The 24,245-nt window shown below is 41.8% G+C and overlaps 1 protein-coding gene across 1 annotated transcript in view; it reads left to right on the forward strand.

The window, feature by feature from the left end:
* Positions 1-14,042, forward strand: part of LMAN1 (lectin, mannose binding 1) — a 50,500-nt gene extending 36,458 nt beyond the window's left edge. The window contains exons 11-13 of the mRNA XM_056544284.1: positions 8,575-8,722; positions 9,719-9,834; positions 13,288-14,042. Of these exons, the coding sequence (XP_056400259.1) occupies positions 8,575-8,722; positions 9,719-9,834; positions 13,288-13,324 (301 nt within the window). The 3' untranslated portion in view covers positions 13,325-14,042. The remainder of the gene's footprint in view (positions 1-8,574; positions 8,723-9,718; positions 9,835-13,287) is intronic.
* Positions 14,043-24,245: the final 10,203 nt, after the last annotated feature.

Here is a 24,245-nt window from a genome sequence, read left to right on the forward strand (position 1 = left end):
ACCACTCTTCCTCTACACAGATTTTCATAAATCTCCCCCATTATGTGCAGAAAAGACCTGATGTCCATCTGTTATATTTGCTGGCAGTTCAGTAACCTGTAATTTGTTTAAATAAACACTAGGCACAGAAGAACATGTGGGTGGTGCCACTGTGTATTAGGTACAACAGACCAAACCAGAAAAAAATGATATAGAGATATAAATATATATACATATATATCTAGATATAGAGATGGGGGTGATTTATCAAAACCTGCCCAGAGGAAAAGATGCTGAGTTGCCCATAGCAACCAATCAGATGGCTTTTTTCATTTTTCAGAGTCCTTTTAAAAAAAAAATGAAGAAAGCAATCTGATTGGTTGCTATGGGCAACTCAGCAATTTTTCCTCTGTACAGGTTTTGATAAATCTCCCCCAAAGGGATGGATAGATATAGAGAGAAAGATATAGATATATTTTACTGGGTAGAGGCAGAGCAACAGAAACGCATGGGGTGATACTAACCAGTAAATACAGTCCAAAAACATTCACAATGAAAACGTAGGAAAAAACATGGGCACTCACCCACAAAACGTAGTTTTTATTCTTCCATGTTAAATAGCACTCATAGACAGGGAAACAGACGACTCCAGCTCCCGCCGGAGTAGTCTCTATTTTTCTGCCTATGAATGCTTTTTAACATGGAAGAATAAAAGCTACGTTTTATGGGTGAGTGCCCATGTTTTTTCTGCTTTTGCTTCATTGTGTCATTTATGATCATTCTGCACTTGCTGTTGTAGAAATTGGCTCTTCATGCACAGACTTCTTGATGGGCCTGTGATACTTTTTGTATTATACAGAGCAGCCAATCAGAGGAGGCAGAGCTGCAGGGGGCAGGGCAAAGCAGCAGATGAAGCCACTGATAAGGCAGGGGGTGTATCTCAGACTACCTAGGACTCCCTGTAGGTACTGGAGCTAAACTGTAGTCACAGATCACAGCTCTGTCCTAATGAAGCGGAACTAATAAAAATCAGCCAAATCTGTCAGATAGAAGGATGATCGTGTCCTGTGTAGATACTGATTTATGTATCATGTTTGAGCTCCTGACTGGACAGTTACTCTGTTATTCATGCCTTTCTACACCACTTAGTGTTACCATATGTGTATAAAAAGGGGCATCTAATACTAATTTTGTGTGACTTTTTAGGGCATGATATGTGCTAAGCCTTGGTCTAACCCACAGAAAATCAGTGTTTTATGTGTCCATGTGACCAGTCCTGGGTCAGCTGACCTCTTGGGAATTTAGAGAATGCTAGCTCACAGACTCCTCCCCTCGAGCCCTATCTGTATACTGCTGCTGCAGTCTTTGGGATCAGGATATATAGTAATAATACACCTCCCCTCGAGCTCTTTCTGTATACTGCTAATACTGACACTCTCTATAGGATCAGGATATATACAGAAGAATCTCCCAATAGCGGACACTCATAGGGGAAAAAAACTGTCCGCTATTGGGAGATGTCGCCTATTGGGGGGAAAAGATGCTCAAAAATCTTCCTACATGACTGAATACGGTTCTGTACTCACCCGAGTGTAATAACCTATAAAACACGATAAAAAACAATACAGTATTATAGTACTGTACCGGTATGTATCAGCATTACAAATGTGGTTGCTACCCCCCCTTAATTACCCTCTGTGCAAATTCGTCACGCCTTCTTTACCACCCCCTGTGCCTTTTCATTTCCCCCTTTATCCCCCTGGGCCACTTTATTCCCTGTGCCAAATCAACCCCCCTCACCTCTTATGCCGCATCACTTTTCCCCTTCCCTCTTCCCCCTGTTGTTCTTCTTACCTGCCAGCAGCCTCAGGTGCAGGGGCTTTCAGCGCATTTGACAGTCAATTTGGCCGTTCCATCCCCCTTGTTCACGTTGTACACGTAAATGCTTGGCTCATGTGTTCTGAATAGGAAGAGGGGAGGTAAGCCGCTGCCAGGTAGCTCTATCTCACGAAGAACAAGAGAATCAGGCAGTTGAAATCTATCCTGCCCGATCCTACTCTCCACTGATGACATTTGTCAGATTCTTCTCTAATTTGTTTGGGGGTCTTAAATAATAGATACAACCACAGCTTCACTGTCGACTCGTAACCCTCCGACTCTTCCCACACACAGCATAATACAGTGTTTTCCAACCAGGGTGCCTCCAGCTGTTGCAAAACTACAACTCCTAATATGCCAGGACAGCCTTTGGCAACACTAGTGTAATATAAGCTATAATGCACTAGCCTGCTTCCATTGGACGCTCTTGTCACTATGTAGGTCATCTGTGCCCTGAAGATTATCATAGTTTTTTTTGTTTTCCAGCGCAGCTTTTGCTTTAATATTCTTTCCAATTCTTTAACTGGTAAATCTAATTTTCCGACTTGGAATAAAGTCTCTAGCTTGGGCTCTTATTTAATATTTCCTTTAAACTCTTCTTAATATGCTCCGGCCAGATTACATCTGTGTTTCTGGGCAATTTTGGAGAAAATACAAAAGAAATGAGCATCCTCTTACATGCTTACGTGTTGCTCATATTTGTAGTAATTTTCCTCACACAGATTGGTGGATTTCTTCTGCTTCACCAGCCCCATGTTTAGATGCGTTGCTTAAGATTTAATAATAGTAGTTAATATCTAATATGCTTCTCCGAGGATTTGTGTATTACAGTAAATCCGGGCATGAAGCCTATAGTCAATTTCACCATGTAAACATCCTTTAAGCTTCATGTGCGGATTGATTTCATGCCTTCCGGACTGTCCGCGTTCTTATATGTACGGTCAGCCTTTACACTGTGAACAACTGGTGGTCGGCCAGGAGTGCTGCTGTTGAGAGAATATGCCAAAGGCTCCTTACTTTAGGTGAGGGTCCTTAGACTGTGTTTTCACGGTGTATTTGAATCGTTTTGAGGTTGGTTTTGTTTTTTTTCGTAGTTTTTTTTGTATACATTTTTCATCAGTTACTCATTACTGTATGCAGTTTTTTGGTTGTCTAAAATATAAATATTCGGTCATATAAAACAATGATATATGTTTTAGTATATATGTGTACGTATGTAATATTGCAACGTTGAATCAATTAGATTAAAGGGGTACTCCGCTGCTCAGCGTTTGGAACAGTGATGTCACAGCCCCATCCCCTCATGACACAGCGGAGGAAGAGTAAGCCGGCACGTACGAGACTAAGCGTGGAAGATAGCACGAGGCAACACAGACACAGACTCACAGGGACCTGCAACGGAGGTGCTCAGCCGAGCACAAAGCACATGGATCCAACGAAGAAGAAAGACAAGTAGGCGGCACTCACCAAGCAGGATAGGTTTATTGCAGTCCTTCAGACGGGATACAGGTCTCAGGCGGGGGAGTAGCGGTGGAGGACGGGGCTTGACCGGAACAAGTTGTTTCGTGCGGCTCGCGCACTTCCTCTAGCTGGAACCGTTCCGGCTAGAGGAAGTGCGCGAGCCGCACGAAACAACTTATTCCGGTCAAGCCCCGTCCTCCACCGCTACTCCCCCGCCTGAGACCTGTATTCCGTCTGAAGGACTGCAATAAACCTACCCTGCTTGGTGAGTGCTGCCTACTTGTCTGTCTTCTTCGTTGGATCCATCCCCTCATGACATCACTCCCAGCCCCCTCAATGCAAGTCTATGGGAGGGGGCGTCACGCCCCCTCCCATAGACTTGCATTGATGGGGCAGGGCTTGACGTCACGAGCGGCCGGGGCATGATGTCACGAGCTGCCGTCTCCAGCATTCGGAACAGTTAGTACCCCTTTAAATCAGTTAGATGGATAGAATGGTCTACATATCGTCTGAAGCAGTTACCTACCAATCCTTCTTTAAAGCACAAACTTTAGAGTGCATTAACACTGTGTAATAAACTACAAGGAACACTTTCTTACAGGAGATATGCGGCGGATTTGTGTCTGATCTCCACGGGTCCTACCACTGGGACCCCCCACGTTCTCCCATTTGGGGCCCTGGTTCTGCTTCTCCATTGCGCGTGTCATACCCAGCTCAGAAGCTGGTCGAAACACGCCCCCTCCATTCATCTCTATGGGAGAGGCGCAGACACAGCGTTCACATATCTCCGCCTCTCCATAGAGATGACAGAAGGGGCGTGTTTTGATCAGCTTCCGCACTGGGTATGACACGCGCATTAGAGAAGCAGAGTCTGGGTCCGACCCCCACGCTCCCAGATCTTATCTACAGGCTCAGTGTCATGTGATCGAGACCAACTCACCATGTAAGTCTCTGAATGTGTGTCGGTCATGTGACACAGGCATGAGGGGGAGGCAAGGAGAGTACGGCAGCAGAGACTTCTCCCTGCTCGTTCTCCCGATCGGTGGAGGTCTGAACGTTCAGACCCACCAATCAGAATTTTTCACATGTCGCTAGGACACACTATACACACAGCGTCATTTTTACGGAATTTCCAGATAACGCGGACTCATCAGTCAGCGCTAGGACTGCTCAGAAATTGGCAGTCTCCATAGACTGAGTGTTCTGCAAAAAGAATTGACATGCCGGAATCAGAATTCTGCTGTGTGCAACAGAATCAAAGTGTAACAAAAGGGACTTTGCTGCAACCGAATATCTGAGTGGAATTTTTCTGCTGGGTTCTGCTCAGAAATTCTGTCAAGTAAACGAGGTTTTAGCTCTCAGGCCCCTGCTAATCATTATTTTATGGAATAACAAAGCAGTAACTAACTACTGTATTGGTGATGGGGACATAGGGGGAGATTTATCATAGGCGTCTATTGTAGACACAGATCTACCCCTTTACACTGCTTGTCTAATTTACACTCTAGCTCAAGATTTACTAAAGTTGAGCATGTCATTTGATACATTTTGTACAAATATAGAAACGCCCCCCTTGCTCTACTGTGCACTCCTTCTCTACCGCACACTTCGCAGAGCTGTGGCGTTTTCCCGCAGTACACTGCTTACATTGCTAGAAGTGCTGGAGCAGCAGTGTGCGCCGAACAAAACTCTGCACAATAGTAAAATCATAAATCTTTATAAAGAACACAGAGGGGGAGATTCTCAAAGAATTTTGCACCCAAAAAAAAAAAAAATATCGACCACATTTTCAAAGAGCTTTGTGCCATGGTTTATACTTTTTACGTCAGTTTTGTAAATTGGGCGTGTCCACGTATATTGTCTGCTTTACATGATATTTTGAAAGGGGTGAGAGTCCAGTTTACATAAAAAATTTCACACCAGCTTTTGATGAAATGGTTTGTTTTATTGTTTTGTTTTCTTCTCATTTTACATACATGAAAACGGAGGATCACGTCAGATTTGGCGGATTGCGATGGGGGGAGTGTTTTATTTATTTTTTTAAGTAAAACATTTTTTTTCAATGTGTCTGTGTTTTTTAGTAGTGGAAGCCGTCTGGTAGACAGAATCCATTACTAAGACAGGGCTTAGCGTTAGCCCCAAAATCAGTAAGTGCTAACCCCCAATTATTACCCGGTACCCACCGGCATAAGGGTGCCAGGAAGAGCCAGTACCAACAGGCCCGGAGTGTCAAAAATGGCGCTTCTGGGCCTAGGCGGTAACAAACTGGCATTATTTAGGCTGGGGAGGGCCAGTAACAATGGCCCTTGCCCATCCTGGTAACGTCAGGCTGTTGCTGCTTGGTTGGTATCTGACTGATACTGAAAAAATGGGGGAATCATACACACTTCTTTATTTTAAATACATTTTAAAAAGTGTGTGTGATTCCCCCTTTTTTTCAGTATCAGCTAGATACCAACCAAGCAGCAACAGCCTGACGTTACCAGGATGGGCGAGGACCATTGTTACTGGCCCTCCCCAGCTTAAATAACACCAGCCTGTTACCGCCTAGGCCCAGGAGTGCCATTTTTGGCACTCCGGGCCTGTTGTTACCTGCTCTTCTTGGTACCCCTGTAGTGGTGGGTACCGGGGTAATAATTTGAGGTTAGCAATTAGCTGATTTTGGGGCTAACGCTAAGCCCCGGCATAGAAATGGATTCCGTCTATAAGACTGCTTCCACTACTAAGCCTGAAAATTCAATTATAAAAAAACAACACATTGAGAAAAAAAATTTATGAAAAAAAAAAACACTCCCCCACAGCCCTTGTTAACCATTTTATTGAAATTTTAAAACCGCTGGTTTTAATGCAGTCCTCTGCATTAAGGTATCTGAAATGAGAAGAAAAGAAAAACAAGAAATATAGTTTAATACATTTTTTGTGCTCTCCCCTGGGGAAAGCACACATAATGCAGCGTGTTCATAAACGGGGAGCCTCCAATTGTTGCTAAACTGCAGCTCCCATCATGGGGGCTGTAGTTAAGCAACAGCTGGAGTCTCCATGTTTGGGAACACACTGCCAGAAAGGCTCTGTTCCCATTATGCAAAACGCATGATGAGAACAATCAGGCCTGGACTGTGTAGCTCGATCTGTCCCTCTGCCCTTGGACTACTACTCCCTTCATGGGGACAGTCTGTCCCATGATGGGAGTAGTTATAACACCGCAGCGCTGAGAGATGGCACTTGCACATCCCCCGGCTGCGGGACTTTTAGGACTACTACTCCCATCATGGACATACTCGCCCATGATGGGAGTTATAGTCCAGGGACTGAGCAGCAGATCGCAGCAGGTCATATTCCAGAGACCCGCTTTGATCGACATTTAAGTTAACAAGCCGGCGGCACATGCGGCTACACTGCGCTGCCTGCCGGCTCCTGTATACACCGCTCATAATTCATAATTGCTACCGCCAGGAGCTCTGATTGGTGAATAGCTATTGGGGATTATGAAATGTGACAGCGTACAGTTAATAAATGCTGATCGCAGCGGGTCTCTAGAGAATGACACAGTGCGATCTGCCCCTCAGCCCCTGGACTACAACTCCCATCATGGGCAGAGTCTGTCCATGATGGGAGTAGTAGTCCTAACTGTCCTAAAATAGTTTATATATTATGTTTCCAAAATACAAAGGGGAACACAAGTTTCACATTCTCAGATGCTTTAGAACACTTTGGTACGTGTCCTCCGAGGTGGTGTATATTTGAGCAAGAAAAGTGCATTTGCGCATTTTTTTGCATAAAAAAAAAAACATGCAGTTAATAAATTCGATTCTACAGGAGAAAGTGCTCTATGGTAAACTTAACCGTAGACATGGCTATGAAGAATTCGATCAGATTTTGCGCAAAAAAATGCAAAAAATCTCTTGCGCAAATTTTTGTGTTAAAAAATTGATTAAAAAAAGCTCTATATACAATGATAAATTCCCCACATAGTGTCCATTCTGGGTGCCCCTTATGATCAGACAAATGTTCCTATATGTAATTTTCATATTTTTATTTGTATAAAATACAATTTTTAATTTGGTAAAAGTTCTTGTAACTTTGTCTTCGTCTTTTTTCTTTTTTTTTTTTTTAGCGTACACCACTCTTATATATTTCCCTGTGTTTACCATCTTGTTGTTACAACGAATAAGCGCCACGGGACTAAATTCCGTTACTGGGGATTTTTTTTTCTTTTCTTTTGTGTCTTTTTTGCCAGAAGTAGAAAAGGGATTAAAATAAAATCCCCCTGATGATAAATATTCCCGTTACAGACCTTAATCTTCTTTGCAACAAAAAAACGCAGCATAACAGGACGGCTGAGTGATACAAGCATATTGATTAAGCGGCATGTCCGTGCGGCCTGATCCGATCAGGTTACAGATCTGTGTAAACGCCCGGATACCCAGACACAGACTGCATTTTAATTTGATTTTTTTTTCCTATAGCAACAGCAAAAAAATAAAAACCAGGGCTACAATATTCCAGTGCTAGAAGAGCACATATGGGAAATGAGTTTCTCTTATGTTAAATGTAATCTTGGCCCTTAGCCCTAAATCTTTCCTTATCCTTAAGCCTCTTCATTTCTTGCACAACTGTATTAATTTCTTTTGGAAAGCTTTGCATTTCTCCATGGGATGCGTCTCATCAGGCCTGCTACACAAAGGGGAGAAAGTGTGTCCTTTCTTCAAGGCCTATAGTGGACTGTGTGGAATTGTTGTATACCACAAAAATAATAAAATACAGTGACAATGGGAAGATTTAAAGGGAATTTGTTGGATGTATTTGCTGCTAAGTGCTGCAGACAATGTTGTATAGTTTTTTGGGTATATGAGCAAGTTGTTCCTTTCCTGGGACTCATAGTGGTTGCCAGACTTATAAAATCATGTTTTTATTTCTCAGCCAAGTGTCAAGGAGGAGGAGCCGAGCAACTTAAGTGCCAGGACCTGGCACATCTTCTGACTTGTCCTCAAATATCAGCTCCTCGACTGGTTTACGGGGTTCTGTACTTCAGTTAAGGAGTAGGTGTCCATACACGTAGAGCAGCGGCAGTCAGTCCACCAATTTTGCCGAAACCAGTTGACTATGTTTCATGTATGGGGATGTGTGGACTTTTCCTCAGCAGATATCGGGGGAAGAAGCATTGGGCGTGTCTAGGAATGTAGCGACTACCTACTTTGTTCCCTCCCTACATTGATATATATATAATATATATATATATTTTTTTTTTTGTTAAAGGAACACTATGAGTGAAACTTTAAGACTGGTCTCTGGGAATCAACATGGGGCTGCTGCCGGCTACGAGAACACCCAACACTTCAATGACATCAAAGAACATCTTCATCTGGTGAAGAGGGACATTGACACTCTAGTACAGAAGAACCTGGTATGTGATGTTTTATCATAGTGCTATCCCATCAAGGGAATCCTCTGTTTCGTTTCCTGTGTTTTTTTTTTTTTTTTTTCTTTTTTCTTTATGTAACATACTGGATAGCTAATATTACATGACTTTGCAGCACCTTATATTCTGTACCAATTCTGGTTCTTTGCAACATCATTTCTTCTTATTGACCTCACAAAGCCATTGTTAGCACTCATCATGTACTGATCCTGAGTTATATCCTGTTTATACTCCAGAGCTGTACTCACTATCCTGCTGGTGAGTTCACTGTGTACATACATTACATTACTTATCCTGTACTGATCCTGAGTTATATCCTGTATTATACTCCAGAGCTGTAATCACTATCCTGCTGGTGAGGTCACTGTGTACATACATTACATTACTTATCCTGTACTGATCCTGAGTTATATTCTGTATTATACTCCAGAGCTGTACTCACTATTCTGCTGGTTGGGTCACTGTGTACATACATTACATTACTTATCCTGTACTGATCCTGAGTTATATCCTGTATTATACTCCAGAGCTGCACTCACTATTCTGCTGGTGGAGTCACTGTGTACATACATTACTTAAACTGAGTTACAACCTGTATTATACCCCAGAGCTGTACTCATTATTCTTCTAATGATCATTTGAAACGGTCAACAATCTTGTCACCAGATACACCCCTAACGGCTTATCTAAGCTTCTATAATACCAGGTGAAGCTTTTTCCTCCATCAGATTAACGTACTGTGCTTGGTGAAACAATCAAACCTCCCAAAAACATGTATCCATAGTAAAATCTGTGCAGGCACTGAACCGATGGGGAATCCTGGAAGACTCCAGCCCTATTGTGAATGCAGCCGTGGACAGTAATAATGGATTAGAAGTGTTCTTTTGTAGCATGTTAAGCACTGCCACATTATAGATGAATGACTCTGTCCGTGTGTTTAGTAATTGGATTGTATTGTATAATGCATTTATATTTTTTCAGCCACATGAAAAACAAAAATGTCCAGAAATTCCCATTCCATCGTGTCTCTCTACGGCACACTTCTTTGTCTTCGTAGCCGTACAAAGTGTGTTGTTCATCAGTTACATCATGTACAAGTGAGTGTTGCACATTCCTTTCCCTATGTCGTATGAGAGGCAGCGCTTTGTCCTCCTGAGATTACATACATTTATACAGCTAGAATATTGTGTGTTTCTACCAATTTCCAGTGCCTTTTACATGGGTGTCCTTGATTCAGCATAATGGTTTGTGAATGTACTGTATTGTGCGATTGTTACTGTCTTCACATGGTGATCTGGCTCCACTTTCAGTAGGTGTTTAACCAATTATCCTATGTGGGAAATACATGTGGGGCAATGCAAAGGTATGTGAGTTGAAGTAACATGCAGCTGAATTCTAAGGAGCGCATTAAATTCACTAAGTACTTTAAGGGAATGTGACTAAAAGGTAATTAAACGTGCCACATTAATATTGAAATTGCAACACCAAGAAGGAAAAGCCTTAGAGTACCTGTCATACCCACAAAAAAAATTGTTATTTGTTACTCAGTACCTAATCCTGATCATGTACATATAATTGTCTAGCACCTATATTTCTCTCACAAATACCTTCCACCTGTTGCTTCCCCAATACTTTCAGTAAAATGGCAAAAATCGTACATATATCAGGGGAAACAATCAGGCAATGATGGGGGGGGGGGGGGGGGTCACCAGTGCTTTCTACCTTAATAGGCTTTTATTCACTTACCCAAAATCTTTTTTTTAACCTAAAAAGGGAACCTGGGTGTTCATTTCTTGTGTGCCACTTGCTAGATCAACTACTGCAGAAGAAGAGACATTGAATCCTTTTTAGGGAGTTGGAACAGTTACAAAATGGAATGATCATGTTTTAGAAGAAGAAAATTAGAAACTAGCCATTTATTATCCAGGAAAAAAAAAAATTTTTTATTCAATTGCTACTAAATGATTAAAAGAAAAAAAAATCTTCTGAAAATCACCTATTAAAAATTTTCTTTCTTTTTCTACTAAATGGTTAAAGGTGATTTTTAGTTATTTTAATTTTGGAAAAGGGAATGATCATGTTTTAGAAGAAGAAAATTAGAAACTAGACATTTATTAGCCAGGAAAGAGAAAAATTCTAAAGGTAATTTTTGTAAGTAGAAAAAAAAAATAATTTTATTCAATGGCTACTAAATGATTAAAAGAAAAAAAAATCTTCTAAAAATCACATTTTTAAATGTTTCTTTTTTCTACTAAATGGTTAAAGGTGATTTTTATTTAATTATCTTTATTTTTTTTATTTTTTTTTAGATAAATGGGCAAAAATCTAAAAAAAAAAAAAGGAATATCCTGCCTCCCTTTGTAATTTAACTCCTTAAAAACAGCCAATTTTGACCTTAGGAAACAGCCAATTTTATTTGTGTTTTTCGTTTTTTCCTCCTTGCCTTCTAAAAATCTACCGTACTTATATTTCAACTCTTATATTTCCTTCTTCAGACCCATGGCATGTTGGCATGTTTTTTGCGTGACCAATTGTACTTTGTGGTGACATCACTCATTTTACCATAAAATTTATGGCAAACTCAAAAATTATTTAGGGAAGTGAAAAGAAAACTGAAATTTTGCATATTTTGGAGGGTTTGGTTTTTACTCTGTCAAAATGAATAAAATGATAGCATTGATTACATACTTTTCTATTACTGTACTGCTTTTAATAAAATAAAAAACTCACTTTTTTCACAAAATAAGTATGTTTAAAATTGCCGTATTTTCACCACCTATAACTTTATTTTTCCATATGTGTGGCTGTATGAGGGCTAATTTTTTGTTCTGTGATCTGTAGTTTTATTTATTTTTTTTACCACTTTTTTCGTATACGTGAATATTTGATCGCAGTTTATAATTTTATATATATATATATATATATATATATATATATATATTATACAGTATGTTAATGTGATGTGACCAAAACACACTAATTTTGGATTTTTTTTTTTACGCTGTTCACTGTACAGGTTGATTTACATTATATTTTGATATTTCTGACATTTACCCACACGGCCATACCAAATCTGTTTTGTTAATTTTTTTTTTAATGCTTTCTGGGGGGAAATGGGGAAAAAGGGGCGATATAGATTTATTTTGGGAGAAGCTTTTTCACATTTTGAAAAAAAAACGAAATTATTTTTTTTTTTTTTTTTTTTTCTTTTTTTTTCTTTTTTTTCTTTTTTTTCTTTTTTCTTTTTTTCCCCTCCACTTTTTATGTCCCCATAGAGAACTATTTACAGCAATCAATAGATTGCATAGGACTGAACAGTATTAGCATAGACATAGCACTGATCAGTATTATCAGCAATCTTCTGCTCTGGTCTGCTCGATCTCAGACCAGAGGAGAAGACGCCAGGAGAAGATGACTGAGGCAGGTGAGGGAACCTTCGTCTCCCATCTTGGATGATCGGATCGGATCCGATCATCCAAAGTGCCGCAGATGCCATGATCTGTAGTGATCACTGCATCTGAGGGGTCAATGGCGCACATCAGCGGATGTCCGCCATTACAAGCGAGTCCTTGGCTGTACAGGACTTAAATATATGTCCTGGTGCGCCACGTCCCAGCGGATCAGGATGTACATTTACGTCCTATGTCCTTAGAAATTATTTTTACACTCAATGGAGCTCATTTACTCCAACCTAAGGATGCATTCACATTTAGGAATTGTGGATACAGCAGGAGACATTCAAAACCACCTCCTGCCAGATCCACGCGGTACCCTATGTTTTGAATCAGCTGCCCGGAGTCAGAAAGTGTGTCCAATTTAGCTCATTTTCCGATCGGACTGTAAAGCGCGGTCTTCTGGGCGTTTCAGTCTGGTTCAACAAGCAGATATGGTCAAAAAATTAGGCAAAACCAAAAACACTCCCTGACTACGGGTGGCTCATTGAAGTCAATCGTGAATCTGACAGAAATATAATAGAGTGCTAGATATGGCAGGAGAATTTCAAAACCGCCTCCCTAAGGCCTCGTTTAGACAGTAGAATATCCAAGCGGAATCCAGCGGAAAAATTCCGTTAGGAAATTCTGTTGCCATTCTTTTCAATTGGAATCTGCAATAGAAACAACTGCCATGGAAATTCCAATTCCGCCACGGAAATGCATAGAGATGGCGCATGTCCTAGCGCTGGCACCTGTTGTCTGCACAGTGTCCGCTTATAATTTTAATAAGTTAAAAAAAAAAAAATTTCATCTGCACCTCGCCCTGCGTAATAGGGATATGTACAGATGATAGAAAAAAGGGCCACACGTATGCACGATGGGCAGTAGTCTGTTTTGTATAATACAGGGCTTAGATTAGTGTTTACCCAACCTGTTTGCCTCCAGCTGTTGCAAAACTACAACTCCCAGCATGCCCGGACAGCCAGAGGCTGTCCGGGCATGCTGGGAGTTGTAGTTTTGCAACAGCTGGAGGCACACTGGTTGAGAAACACTGCCTCCGAAAATGTGCCAGTTTCCTGCAATACTAGATGTAACCATCTTCTCTTTGTTTTGCAGAAGTCAACAAGAAGCAGCAGCCAAGAAGTTCTTTTGACGAGCCCGTGCCACTTTGAATGCCACCTCAGTGCCCTGCCTGGCACATGTATTGTATTGTACATGAAGGACTTTTTAAAGTATGGCTCGCCTAGATTAAATTATTGAATTTTTGGGAAATGAGGAAAAAGAGAGAGAGAACTTCTGTTTATCGAAGACCGGCCATAGATGCGGGGGAGGGGGGGGGAGGTTGGGGGTAGAGAATGGGAGAAATATTTTTTTTAATCTATTTTTAAAAATTCGCCATTTTTTTTGCCTCCTGCTTATGTTAAACGTTTGGTCTGTTTTATTTTATGCGTTCGACCCTTTATGACTCAGGGCAAAACTTTTTTTTTTTTTTTTCCCCCTCTACGGATTTCTCCCTAAATGTCTCATCAGGTGTTAATTTCTATTTCAATTTATTTTATTTTATTTTATTCTTTTTTTTGACTGAACAAAATCACTGTATTTTGAAGGGGTCTTTTTTTTTTTTTATAAATAAAGTGGTTTAGTCATAAAATGAAGAGAAACAAAAATAATTGAACAAACTTTATTTATAAAAATAAAAATCTTGTTGCCATGGTTACATTCGGGGAATGTACTTAGATAAACATGTAAATACGCTATACACTTCTAGTCTATTATAGATATAGGAATGTGGAGATACGGTAGAAACCTAAGGCTGTCTTCACACCGCCATCATGGTTACAACTAGAGATGAGCGAACTTACAGTAAATTCGATTCGTCACAAACTTCTCGGCTCGGCAGTTGATGACTTATCCTGCATAAATGAGTTCAGCTTTCAGGTGCTCCGGTGGGCTGGAAAAGGTGGATACAGTCCTAGGAGACTCTTTTCTAGGACTGTATCCACCTTTTCCAGCCCACCGGAGCACCTGAAAGCTGAACTAATTTACGCAGGATAAGTAATCAACTGCCGAGCCGAGAAGTTTGTGACGAATTGAATTTACTGGAAGTTCGCTCATCTCTAGTTACAACATTGACCACAGCGGCAGTGTGAAATGTGTTATACAAGTGTGCCTAGCAGACTTTATTGACTTTTATATTGGGGTTTATCAGGTTTTTGACATGGCGGCTCGCGATTGTGCTTTTTTTTTTTCCTGTCAAATCAGTCAGACTAATGGAGGCTCTGATGTTAGTGTGGACAGAGCCTTACACGTGTCAGGTTATGGCTGCATTCACACCAACCGCTGTGCATTTGGAATGACTGATCCGCAGTTGTAAAATCCACAATTGCGTATCCGCCATTGCAGATCTTAGACGGATCTGGTGTGTGTGAAATGAATCGCCCTTAGTGAGCGTGTGCAGGCAATTTATTACAAAACCCTGGTAGCCATGGTAACTGGAATGCAAAACAATTAGTCTTTGACCCTGTTTAGAAAACAAGAAAATTATATGTGCATTCCCAAGCAGGTGGTCCAGTATGGGGAACATAGCAGCCACCATAGTACAGATCCGTCATATGGCTGTGTGCACGATGTCTGAGGTTAATGTCACAAGGTGCCTTTTTTTTTTTTGTTCTTTCTTGACTAGACAAATTTATTTGTAAAAACGTAAAGAACCACATAAGTCCTGTATTATCGAAGAAAAAGTGTTACCAGTCTACATGTTCAAACCAGGTAAAGACCCACAAACTGTGTTAAAAGGGGTACTCCACCCCTAGACATGTTATCCGTATCCAAAGGATAGGGGATAACATGTCTGATCGCAGGGTCCGGCTGCGGGGACTGCAATCTTCGGGGCCAGCGATGCAGCGGTCTAAACACGGAAGTTCGGGGCTTCTGTGTTCATGACATCACGCCACACCCTCCGTTAATTTCTAATGGAGGGGGCATGACGGCTAGTAGACAGCTGTCACGTCTGCTATCATAGACATGAATGGAGGGGGCATGACGGCTAGTAGACAGCTGTCACGTCTGCTATCATAGACATGAATGGAGGGGGCATGACGGCTAGTAGACAGCTGTCACGTCTGCTCCCATAGACATGAATGGTGGGGGCGTGATGGCTAGTAGATAGCTGTCACGTCTGCTCCCATAGACATGAATGGTGGGGGCGTGATGGCTAGTAGATAGCTTTCACGTCTTCTCCCATAGACATGAATGGAGGGGGCGTGATGGCTAGTAGATAGCTGTCAAGCCTGCTCCCATAGACATGAATGGAGGGGGCGTGATGGCTAGTAGATAGCTGTCACATGTGCTCCCATAGACATGAATGGAGGGGGCGTGATGGCTAGAAGATAGCGGTCACGTGTGCTCCCATAGACATGGAGGGGGCGTGGCAGCTGTGGTCCCCAGTCACACAGCAGAGTTTGCTCTGTGCACCAGATGACTAGGGACCCCCGCGATCAGACATGTTATCCCCTACCGTAACAGGTCTAGCAGCGGAGTACCCCTTTAGGCCTAAACAATTCAGGCAAAAATCCAAAGGGATGTTCAAAAGTGTATCCGCCCGTGTGTGAAAGTTTTCGTTAATGATGTGAAGGCTGCACCAGACTGTAAGGCCGGATTCGCATTACGGAATTTCCGAGTGAGATTCCATTCGGAAATTCCTGTGCAGCACAATCTTATTGCTTTCACTGGGTTTCCGTTGCACAGTGCACACTACAGTATTTCTGCTGTCGAATGTCTACCGCTGAAGTTCCGCTGCCAAAATAATCCATCTACAATATATTGCCGACTATAGGGACTGCTATGTATGCACAGTCCTAGCGCTGACTGGCCACCCTCTGAATTTCTGTCTGGAATTCTGCAGTGTGAATAAGGGTGTATGTCGGAGGTATACATTGGGAGGATCACACAACGGGTGCCACTTTTTTTTGTCTCTATATGCTTGTCTTCCTTCAGATGAATGGGGAGTTTGGTCGCGCTTTCCTGGCATGTACTGCCATTACATGGTGCATGTGTACGAAGGCTGCGTTCGCACTACGGAATTTCCAAGCAGAGAAGTTCCGATGTGGCCTCCCATTGTCTTCAGTAGGATTCTGTTGCACCATTTACACTGCTGAATGTACACAGCGAAAAATTCTGCTGCAGACATTCAAATTCTGGGCGCCGTTGAAAGAATGAACAAATAATTTTTGGGGCAGAATCCGCTCGGGTATGCATTACCAGTGGTGATGCCACATATACGAGCGGTTCTAGGGCTGGCTGTTTCTCCATCCGGAGATTCCGTAGTGTGACTGCTCCCTTAGAAAATGTATAAATAGATGCACCTCATTGCGGTATATCGAATGGAGATTTCACCACCCCAGCGTGGCAGTCGGGAGATCTGCAAAACTCTTGGTATTCTGTTTTTGATGTGACTTTTGTCCACTCTTGAAGATTTTATTTTTTATTTGTATCCCAACTTATGAACTTATTCATATTAAATTATCCTTATAGCAGCCAGAGCTTTATTTTATTTAACTTTTATGTCTGATACAGAGCTGCAAGTGCCCCGCATAGACATAAAGGTAAAAAAAGAACAATACACTCTAGGTAAAGCGTATTATATACCAGTGGTTCCCAGCCATGGTGCCTTCAACTGTTGCAAGACTACAACTCCCAGCATGTCCGGAGGCACCCTGGTTGGGAAAAACTGCTCTATACTATCGTCTAATGACTGCAGGGGAAAAAAACTGAATTTCATCATGTAATACCAATGTTTGTGCAGAGGTTTTGGAGCTCTGTGTCAGAATATCAAGGATGCTGCTGGAGTTCCCCTCTCCTTCCCCTGGGTTTACTTGCTGCCTGTGGGACATCATAATATATAGGCAAGGTATTTGTTTTGTATGTCCTTTTTGCTGCCTTAATACATCTGTTTCCTCATCATCGTATGTGGAGAAACTTGTAGCTGCACTTTTTTTCCTTAACCACTGAAGAAAATGGACAGCAATGGCCCTTATAGGTGGAAGATCGTCTGCTCCCCCTTCATCCCTGATTACAGCCTTAGTAACTTTGTATTTTTGGAACTGATTCCATTGTAAAATCAGAATATACTGTATTATCTTGGTGCAGATTTCCATTGTGTGCATCCATGTTGTAATCTAAATGTGTGTAAACTCCTTGGTTTAGAAGCTGGAATCTCCCCTGGGTCCCTACTTCAGGTGACTGGGGACTCCGAGAGAACTCCAGAATGGGGCCCCCAGATTTCAAGATAAACTGGTCTCAGCAGTCATGGCTACTCCTTCACCAGCCGCAGTGGTGTCCCTCCTCAGCCAGTGATTGGCTGAGTGGACAGTCCCTGCTGAAACTAGTACGTCTCAGCAGGGACTCTGGATAGGGGATAAGTGGTTTTTAGCTGGAGTACCCCCTTAAAGAGGGCGCGTAGTACGCATCCAAATGCAAACAAGGAGCCTCCTGTAGAGTCACTTAAAGGAATTGTCTCCGTGAATTGAGCTCACAGGACAGTGGTCTCCAAACTGTGGACCTCCAGCTGTTGAAAAACTACAACTCCCAGCATGACCAGACAGACCTTGGCATAGAATGAGCAGAAACCAAGCCAAGGACCTGAAATGCTACCATAAACTGCACAAACTGAGACTGTAGAGAATACACTGCCGTTATTGCTATAAATATACAGTCATGGCCGTAAATGTTGGCACCCCTGAAATTTTTCAAGAAAATGAAGTATTTCTCACAGAAAAGGATTGCAGTAACACATGTTTTTCTATACACATGTTTATTCCCTTTGTGTATTGGAACTAAACCATGAAAGGGAGGGGGGAAAAAAGCTAATTGGACATGTAACACCAAACTCCCAAAAATGGTCTGGACAAAATTATTGGCACCCTTAACTTAATATTTGGATGTACACCCTTTGAAAAAAAAAAAAAAAAACTGAAAACAGTCGCTTCCTATAACCATTAATAAGCTTCTTACACCTCTCAGCCGGAATGTTGGACCACTCTTCCTTTGCAAACTGCTCCAGGTTTCTCTTATTGGGAGGTGCCTTTTCCTAACAGCAATTTTAAGATCTCTCCACAGGTGTTCAATGGGATTTAGATCTGGACTCATTGCTGGCCACTTCAGAACTCTCCAGCACTTTGTTGCCATCCATTTCTGGGTGCTTTTTGACTTATGTTTGGGGTCATTGTCCTGCTGGAAGACCCAAGATCTTGGACACAAACCCAGCTTTCTGACACTGGGCTGTACAGTGCGACCCAAAATCCATTGGTAATCCTCAGATTTCATGAAGCCTTGCACACATTCAAGGCACCCAGTGCCAAAGGCAGCAAAACAACCCAAAACATCATTGAACCTCAAGCATATTTCACTGTAGGTACTGTGTTCTTTTCTTTGTAGGCCTCACTCCGTTAGACCAAAAAGCTCTATTTTGGTCTCCTCTGTCCACGAGAAGTTTTCCCAGAAGGTTTTTGGCTTACACAAGTTCATTTTGGCAAAATGTAGTCTTTCTTTTTATGTCTCTGTATCAGCAGTGGGGTCCTCCTGGGTCTCCTGCCATAGCGTTTCGTTTCATTTAAATGTCGACAGTTCGCGCTGGCACTGATGCTTCCCGAGCCTGCGGGACAGCTTGAATATTTTTGGAACTTGTTTGGGGCTGCTTATCCACCATCCAGACTATCCTGCATTGACACTCACACTTTCATCAATTTTTCTCTTCCGTCCACGCCCAGGGAGATTAGTTACAGTGCCATGGGTTGCAAACTTCTTAATGTTGCGCACTGTGGACAAAGGCAAATCTAGATCTCTGGAGATGGACTTGTAACCTTGAGATTGTTGATATTTTTCCACAATTTTGGTTCTCAAGTCCTCAGACAGTTCTCTTCTCTTTCTGTTGTCTATGCTTTGTGTAGCACACACAGACACACAATGCAAAGACTAAGTGAACTTCTCTCCTTTTTATATTTCAGGTGTGATTTTTTTTTTTATATTGCCCACACCTGTTACTTCCCCCAGGTGAGTTTAAAGGAGCATCACATGCTTGAAACGATCTTATTTTTCCACAATTTTGAAAGGGTGTCAATAATTTTGTCCAGCCCATTTTTGGAGTTTTGTGACATTATGTCCAATTTGCTTCTATTCCTCCCTTTTTTTTGGTTTAGTTCCAATACACACAAAGGGAATAAACATTTGTATAGCAAAAACATGTGTTACTGCAATCCTTTTCTGTGAGAAATACTTAATGTTCTAGAAAAATGTCAGGGGTGCCAACATTTACGGCCATGACTGTGTCACTCGTATCCGTTAAAGCGATACTCCGCCCCTAGACATCTTATCCCCTATCCAAAGGATAGGGGATGAGATGTCTGATCCCGTGGAGTCCGGCTGCTTGGATCTCTGGCCCGCCATTCTAAACGTTTATGTTCAGGACGCTGGTATCATGCGGCCGTGGTTGTGACCTCATCACGTCCCTTCCCATAGACATAAATAGAGGGGGTGTGACGCCTTTGGCCAAACCCCCTGCGATCAGACATCTTATCCCCTATCTTTTGGATAGGGGATGAGATGAATAGGGGCGGAGTACCCCTTTAACGGCTGGCTGAATTCCCTATGAAATAGACATGTTGTATCACAGTAAAGTGTCCATCTCATCAGTGTTTCCTGCAATTAATACAGTAGGCGAGAGATTTGCTAAACAAAGTATTTCCAATAACAATACGACAATGCCCAAGTATCACAGGTGCGTTTTTTGCACCCTTGTTACAGCCAAGGGGGTGTGGCTTAGGAGGTGCACAATGTGCCAAGCTAAAACCGCTATGGTATATTTTGACACGGCTACTGCCTGTCTCATCTAGTTTTATAGTAATATAATACTATAGTTAAAATATATTTCCCCCAACCATATGCATTTGTTATCTCACTTGTTCTCTAAATGTTATCAAATACGACCAGTGTTACCGGAGTAAGGACAGCACCGGTGCTGCAGACTGCCTCTTCTTTTGAGAGTTCAATACTATAAATTGGGCAGAATGTTTTGGGGTAAATTTTATTATTTTTTTTTTTTTTTAAACAAGTGAATAAATACATAAAACAATGAGTGTTGTCTTGGTATGGTTTTTAGACTTTTCCAGTCTGTTCACACTGGGCCCCATGGGTTCTGGTCCTGGAGAAGCCTTGACAGGTTCTCTGTGTAAAGGATTGTCTCTGTCAGGTTACCATTATATGTACAGGCATGAAAACCGAAAAAGGCTACGTCATTCTGACCATCACAAAGGAATCCCGGCCAAGCGGACGCTCAGGTTTGATTGACACAGGGGGAGATTTATCAAACCATAGCAACCAGTCAGATCGCTTCTTTCATTTTTTAGATGCCTTGTTAAGAATATAAGAAGTAAGGTGATTGGTTGCTATGGGCAACTGGGCAAGTTTGCTTCTGCACCGGTTTTGATAAATCTCCCCCCATAGTTTTTGGGTCACTACTTTCAGCCCAAACCAGGATTGGAACCAAACTATAATGGAAAATTTTGCACATTTTTTTTTTTATGTTTTGGACCTACTTCTGGTTTTAGCTCAAAACATGGACCAAGTACTAACCAAACTACTACCCTGTCTGAGGGTTCAAGAGTAGCGGATTTGCAGTGGTAGAGATTCTTACATCTACACTACAGTGGGGATCTAAAGTTTGGGCACCCCAGGTAAAAAAATTAGTATTAATGTGCATAAAGAAGCCAAGGAAAGATGCAAAAATCTTCAAAAGGCATCAAATTACAGATTAGACATTCTTATAATATGTCAACAAAAGTTAGATTTTATTTCCATCATTTACACTTTCAAAATAACAGAAAACAAAAAAATGGCGTCTGCAAAAGTTTGGGCACCCTGTAGAATTTATAGCATGCACTGCCCCCTTTGCAAAGCTGAGAGCTGCCAGTGTCCTGGATTGACATCACCTGGTCTTCCCAGATGATGATTGAGAACAATCTCAAAGGTTTTATATTCAAATTTTATTTTATTGTCAAATAACATACAAAACTTAGCATAAACAAATAGAGCCATCATACAAATGCAGACAAAAAGCAAAACAAGGTGAGCAACCCTTAGCAGGGGCTATGGAGTGAGCGAATAAAACAACTCAATAATCAACAAACCAAGAAGTTAAATCTCATATGAGTTCCATCAGTCAAAAATCTCAAAGGTTTTAAATGCCCAGACTCATCTGACCTTGCCCCAACAATCAGCACCATGGGTTCTTCTAAGCATTTGTATAGAAATCTGAAACTGAAAATAGTTGACGCTCACAAAGCTGGAGAAGGCTATAAGAAGATAGCAAAATGTTTTCAGATGTCAATATCCTCTGTTCGGAATGTAATTAAGAAATGGCAGTCACCAGGAACAGTGGAAGTTAAAGCAAGATCTGGAAGACCAAGAAAAATATCAGACAGAATAGCTTGCAGGATTGTGAGAAAAACAATTCAAAACCCACGTTTGACTGCACAATCCCTCCAGAAAGATCTGGCAGACACTGGAGTTGTGGCACACTATTCCACTATAAAGAGATACTTGTACAAATATGGTCTTCATGAAAGAGTCATCAGAAGAAAACCTCTTATACGTCCTCACCACAAAAATCAGTGTTTGAACTTTGCAAATGAACATATAGACAGGCCTGATTCATTTTGGAAACAAGTTCTGTGGACCGATGAGGTTAAAATTGAACTTTTTGGCCGGAATGAGCAAAGGTATGTTTGGAGAATAAGATGAACAGAATTTAATGAAAAGAACCTCTGTCAAACTGTTAGGCATGGGGGTGGATCAATCATGCTTTGGGGTTGTATTGTAGCCAGTGGCACAGGGAACATATCACGAGTAGAAGGAAAAATGGATTCAATAAAATTTCAGCAAATTTTGGATGCTAACTTGATGCCATCTGTGAAAAAGCTGAAGTTAAAGAGAGGATGATTTCTACAAATGGATAATGATCCTAAACACACCTCAAAATCCACGGAGGATTACATCAAGAGGCGTAAACTGAAGGTTTTGCCATGGCCTTCACAATCTCCTGACCTCAACATAATTGAAAATCTATGGATAGACGTTAAAAGAGCAGTGCGTGACAGACAGCCCAGAAATTTCAAAGAACTGGAAGACTTTTGTAAGGAAGAATGGGCAAAGATGCCTCAAACAAGAATTGAAAGACTCTTGGCTGGCTACAAAAAGCGTTTATAAGCTGTGATACTTGTACTGCCCCCTTTAGCAAGATATTAACTCTGAAGGGTGCCCAAACTTTTGCAGACGCCATTTTTTTGTTTTCTGTTATTTTGAAAGTGTAAATGATGGAAATAAAATCTAACTTTTGTTGACATATTCTAAGAATGTACAATCTGTAATTTGATGCCTTTTGGATATTTTTCCATCTTTCCTTGGCTTCTTTATGCACATTAATACAAATTTTTACCTGGGGTGCCTAAACTTTTGATCCCCACTGTATGTCAATGTACTTTGCAGACTTTACCAATTGACATCAATGGGAAAATCCATTGTATTCCAGTGTAGCTGAGAACTATCCACAGGTCATTCTGCAGTGGCAAATTTGCTCTGTGTAAACTTTATACCCACAGACCAAGGATCTGGTTTTTCGGTCCACAGAAACACACAGAGCAGAAAATTAACAAAGGTATTGGGTCACCTACACATTACACCTATCCTATTCTAAATCCTCAAGTATTTTGATTAGGTTTAGGTCCAGGCTCGGTGTACCCAGTCAAGTTCTTCCACATCAGACTCCTCCTCCATGCCTTAATAGGCATTGCTGTGTGCACTGAACCGCATTCTGGAACAGAAAAGGGATGAACCAAAACTGTTCCCACAAAGTGACAATTGTCCACAATGTCTTGGTATACTGGAGCATTTAGTTCCCTTCCTATAACTAAGAGACCTAAACTGACCCCTAAAAACATCCCCTTAGCATTATCTTTCTAAATACATAATCCAATTTGTGGAGGGGCATATAAAACTTAAAAATGGTAGACCCAATAAAACATGCACTGCTCAAAAATAAATAAAGGGAACACTAAGATAACACATCCTAGATCTGAATGAATGAACTATTCGTATGAAATACTTTCGTCTTTACATTGGTTGAATGCGCTGACAACAAAATCACAAAAATATTATCAATGAAAATCAAATTTATCAACCCATGGCGGTCTGGATATGGAGTCACACTCAAAATCAAAGTGGAAAATCACACTACAGGCTGATCCAACTTTGATGTAATGTCCTTAAAACCAGTCAAAATGAGGCTCAGTAGTGTGTGTGGCCTCCACGTGCCCGTATGACCTCCCTACAATGCCTGGGCTTTCTCCTGATGAGGTGGCGGATGGTCTCCTGAGGGACATCCTCCCAGACCTGGACTAAAGTATCTGCCAACTCCTGGGCAGTCTGTTGCAACGTCAAGTCAAAATGAGGCTTAGTAGTGTGTGTGGCATCCACATGCCGTATGACCTCCCTACAACGCCTGGACACGCTCCTGATGAGGTTGCGGATGGTCTTCTGAGGGATGTCCTCCCAGACTTGCACTAAAGCATCCGCCAACTCCTGGACAGTCTGTAGTGCAACGTGGTGTTGGTGGATGGAGTGAGACATGATGTCCCAGATGTGCTCAATCGGATTCAGGTCTGGGGAATGGGCAAGCCAGTCAATAGCATCAATGCCTTTCTCTCGCAGGAACTGCTGAGACACTCCAGCCACATGAGGTCTAGCATTGTCTTGCATTAGGAGGAACCCAGGGCCAACCGCACCAGCAAATGGTCTCACAAGGGGTCTGAGGTTCTCATCTCGGTACCTAATGGCAGTCGGACTACCTCTGGCAAACACATGGAGGGCTGTGCGCCCCCGCCCCCAAAGAAATGACACCCCACACCATTACTGACCACCGCCAAACTGGTCATGCTGGAGGATGTTCTCCACGGCGTCTCCAGACCCTGTCAAGTCTGTCACATGTGCTCAGTGTAAACCTGCTTTCTTCTGTTAAGAGCACA

Source organism: Hyla sarda, chromosome 1, assembly GCF_029499605.1.
Source record: "Hyla sarda isolate aHylSar1 chromosome 1, aHylSar1.hap1, whole genome shotgun sequence".
Classification (NCBI taxonomy): Eukaryota; Metazoa; Chordata; class Amphibia; order Anura; family Hylidae; genus Hyla; species Hyla sarda.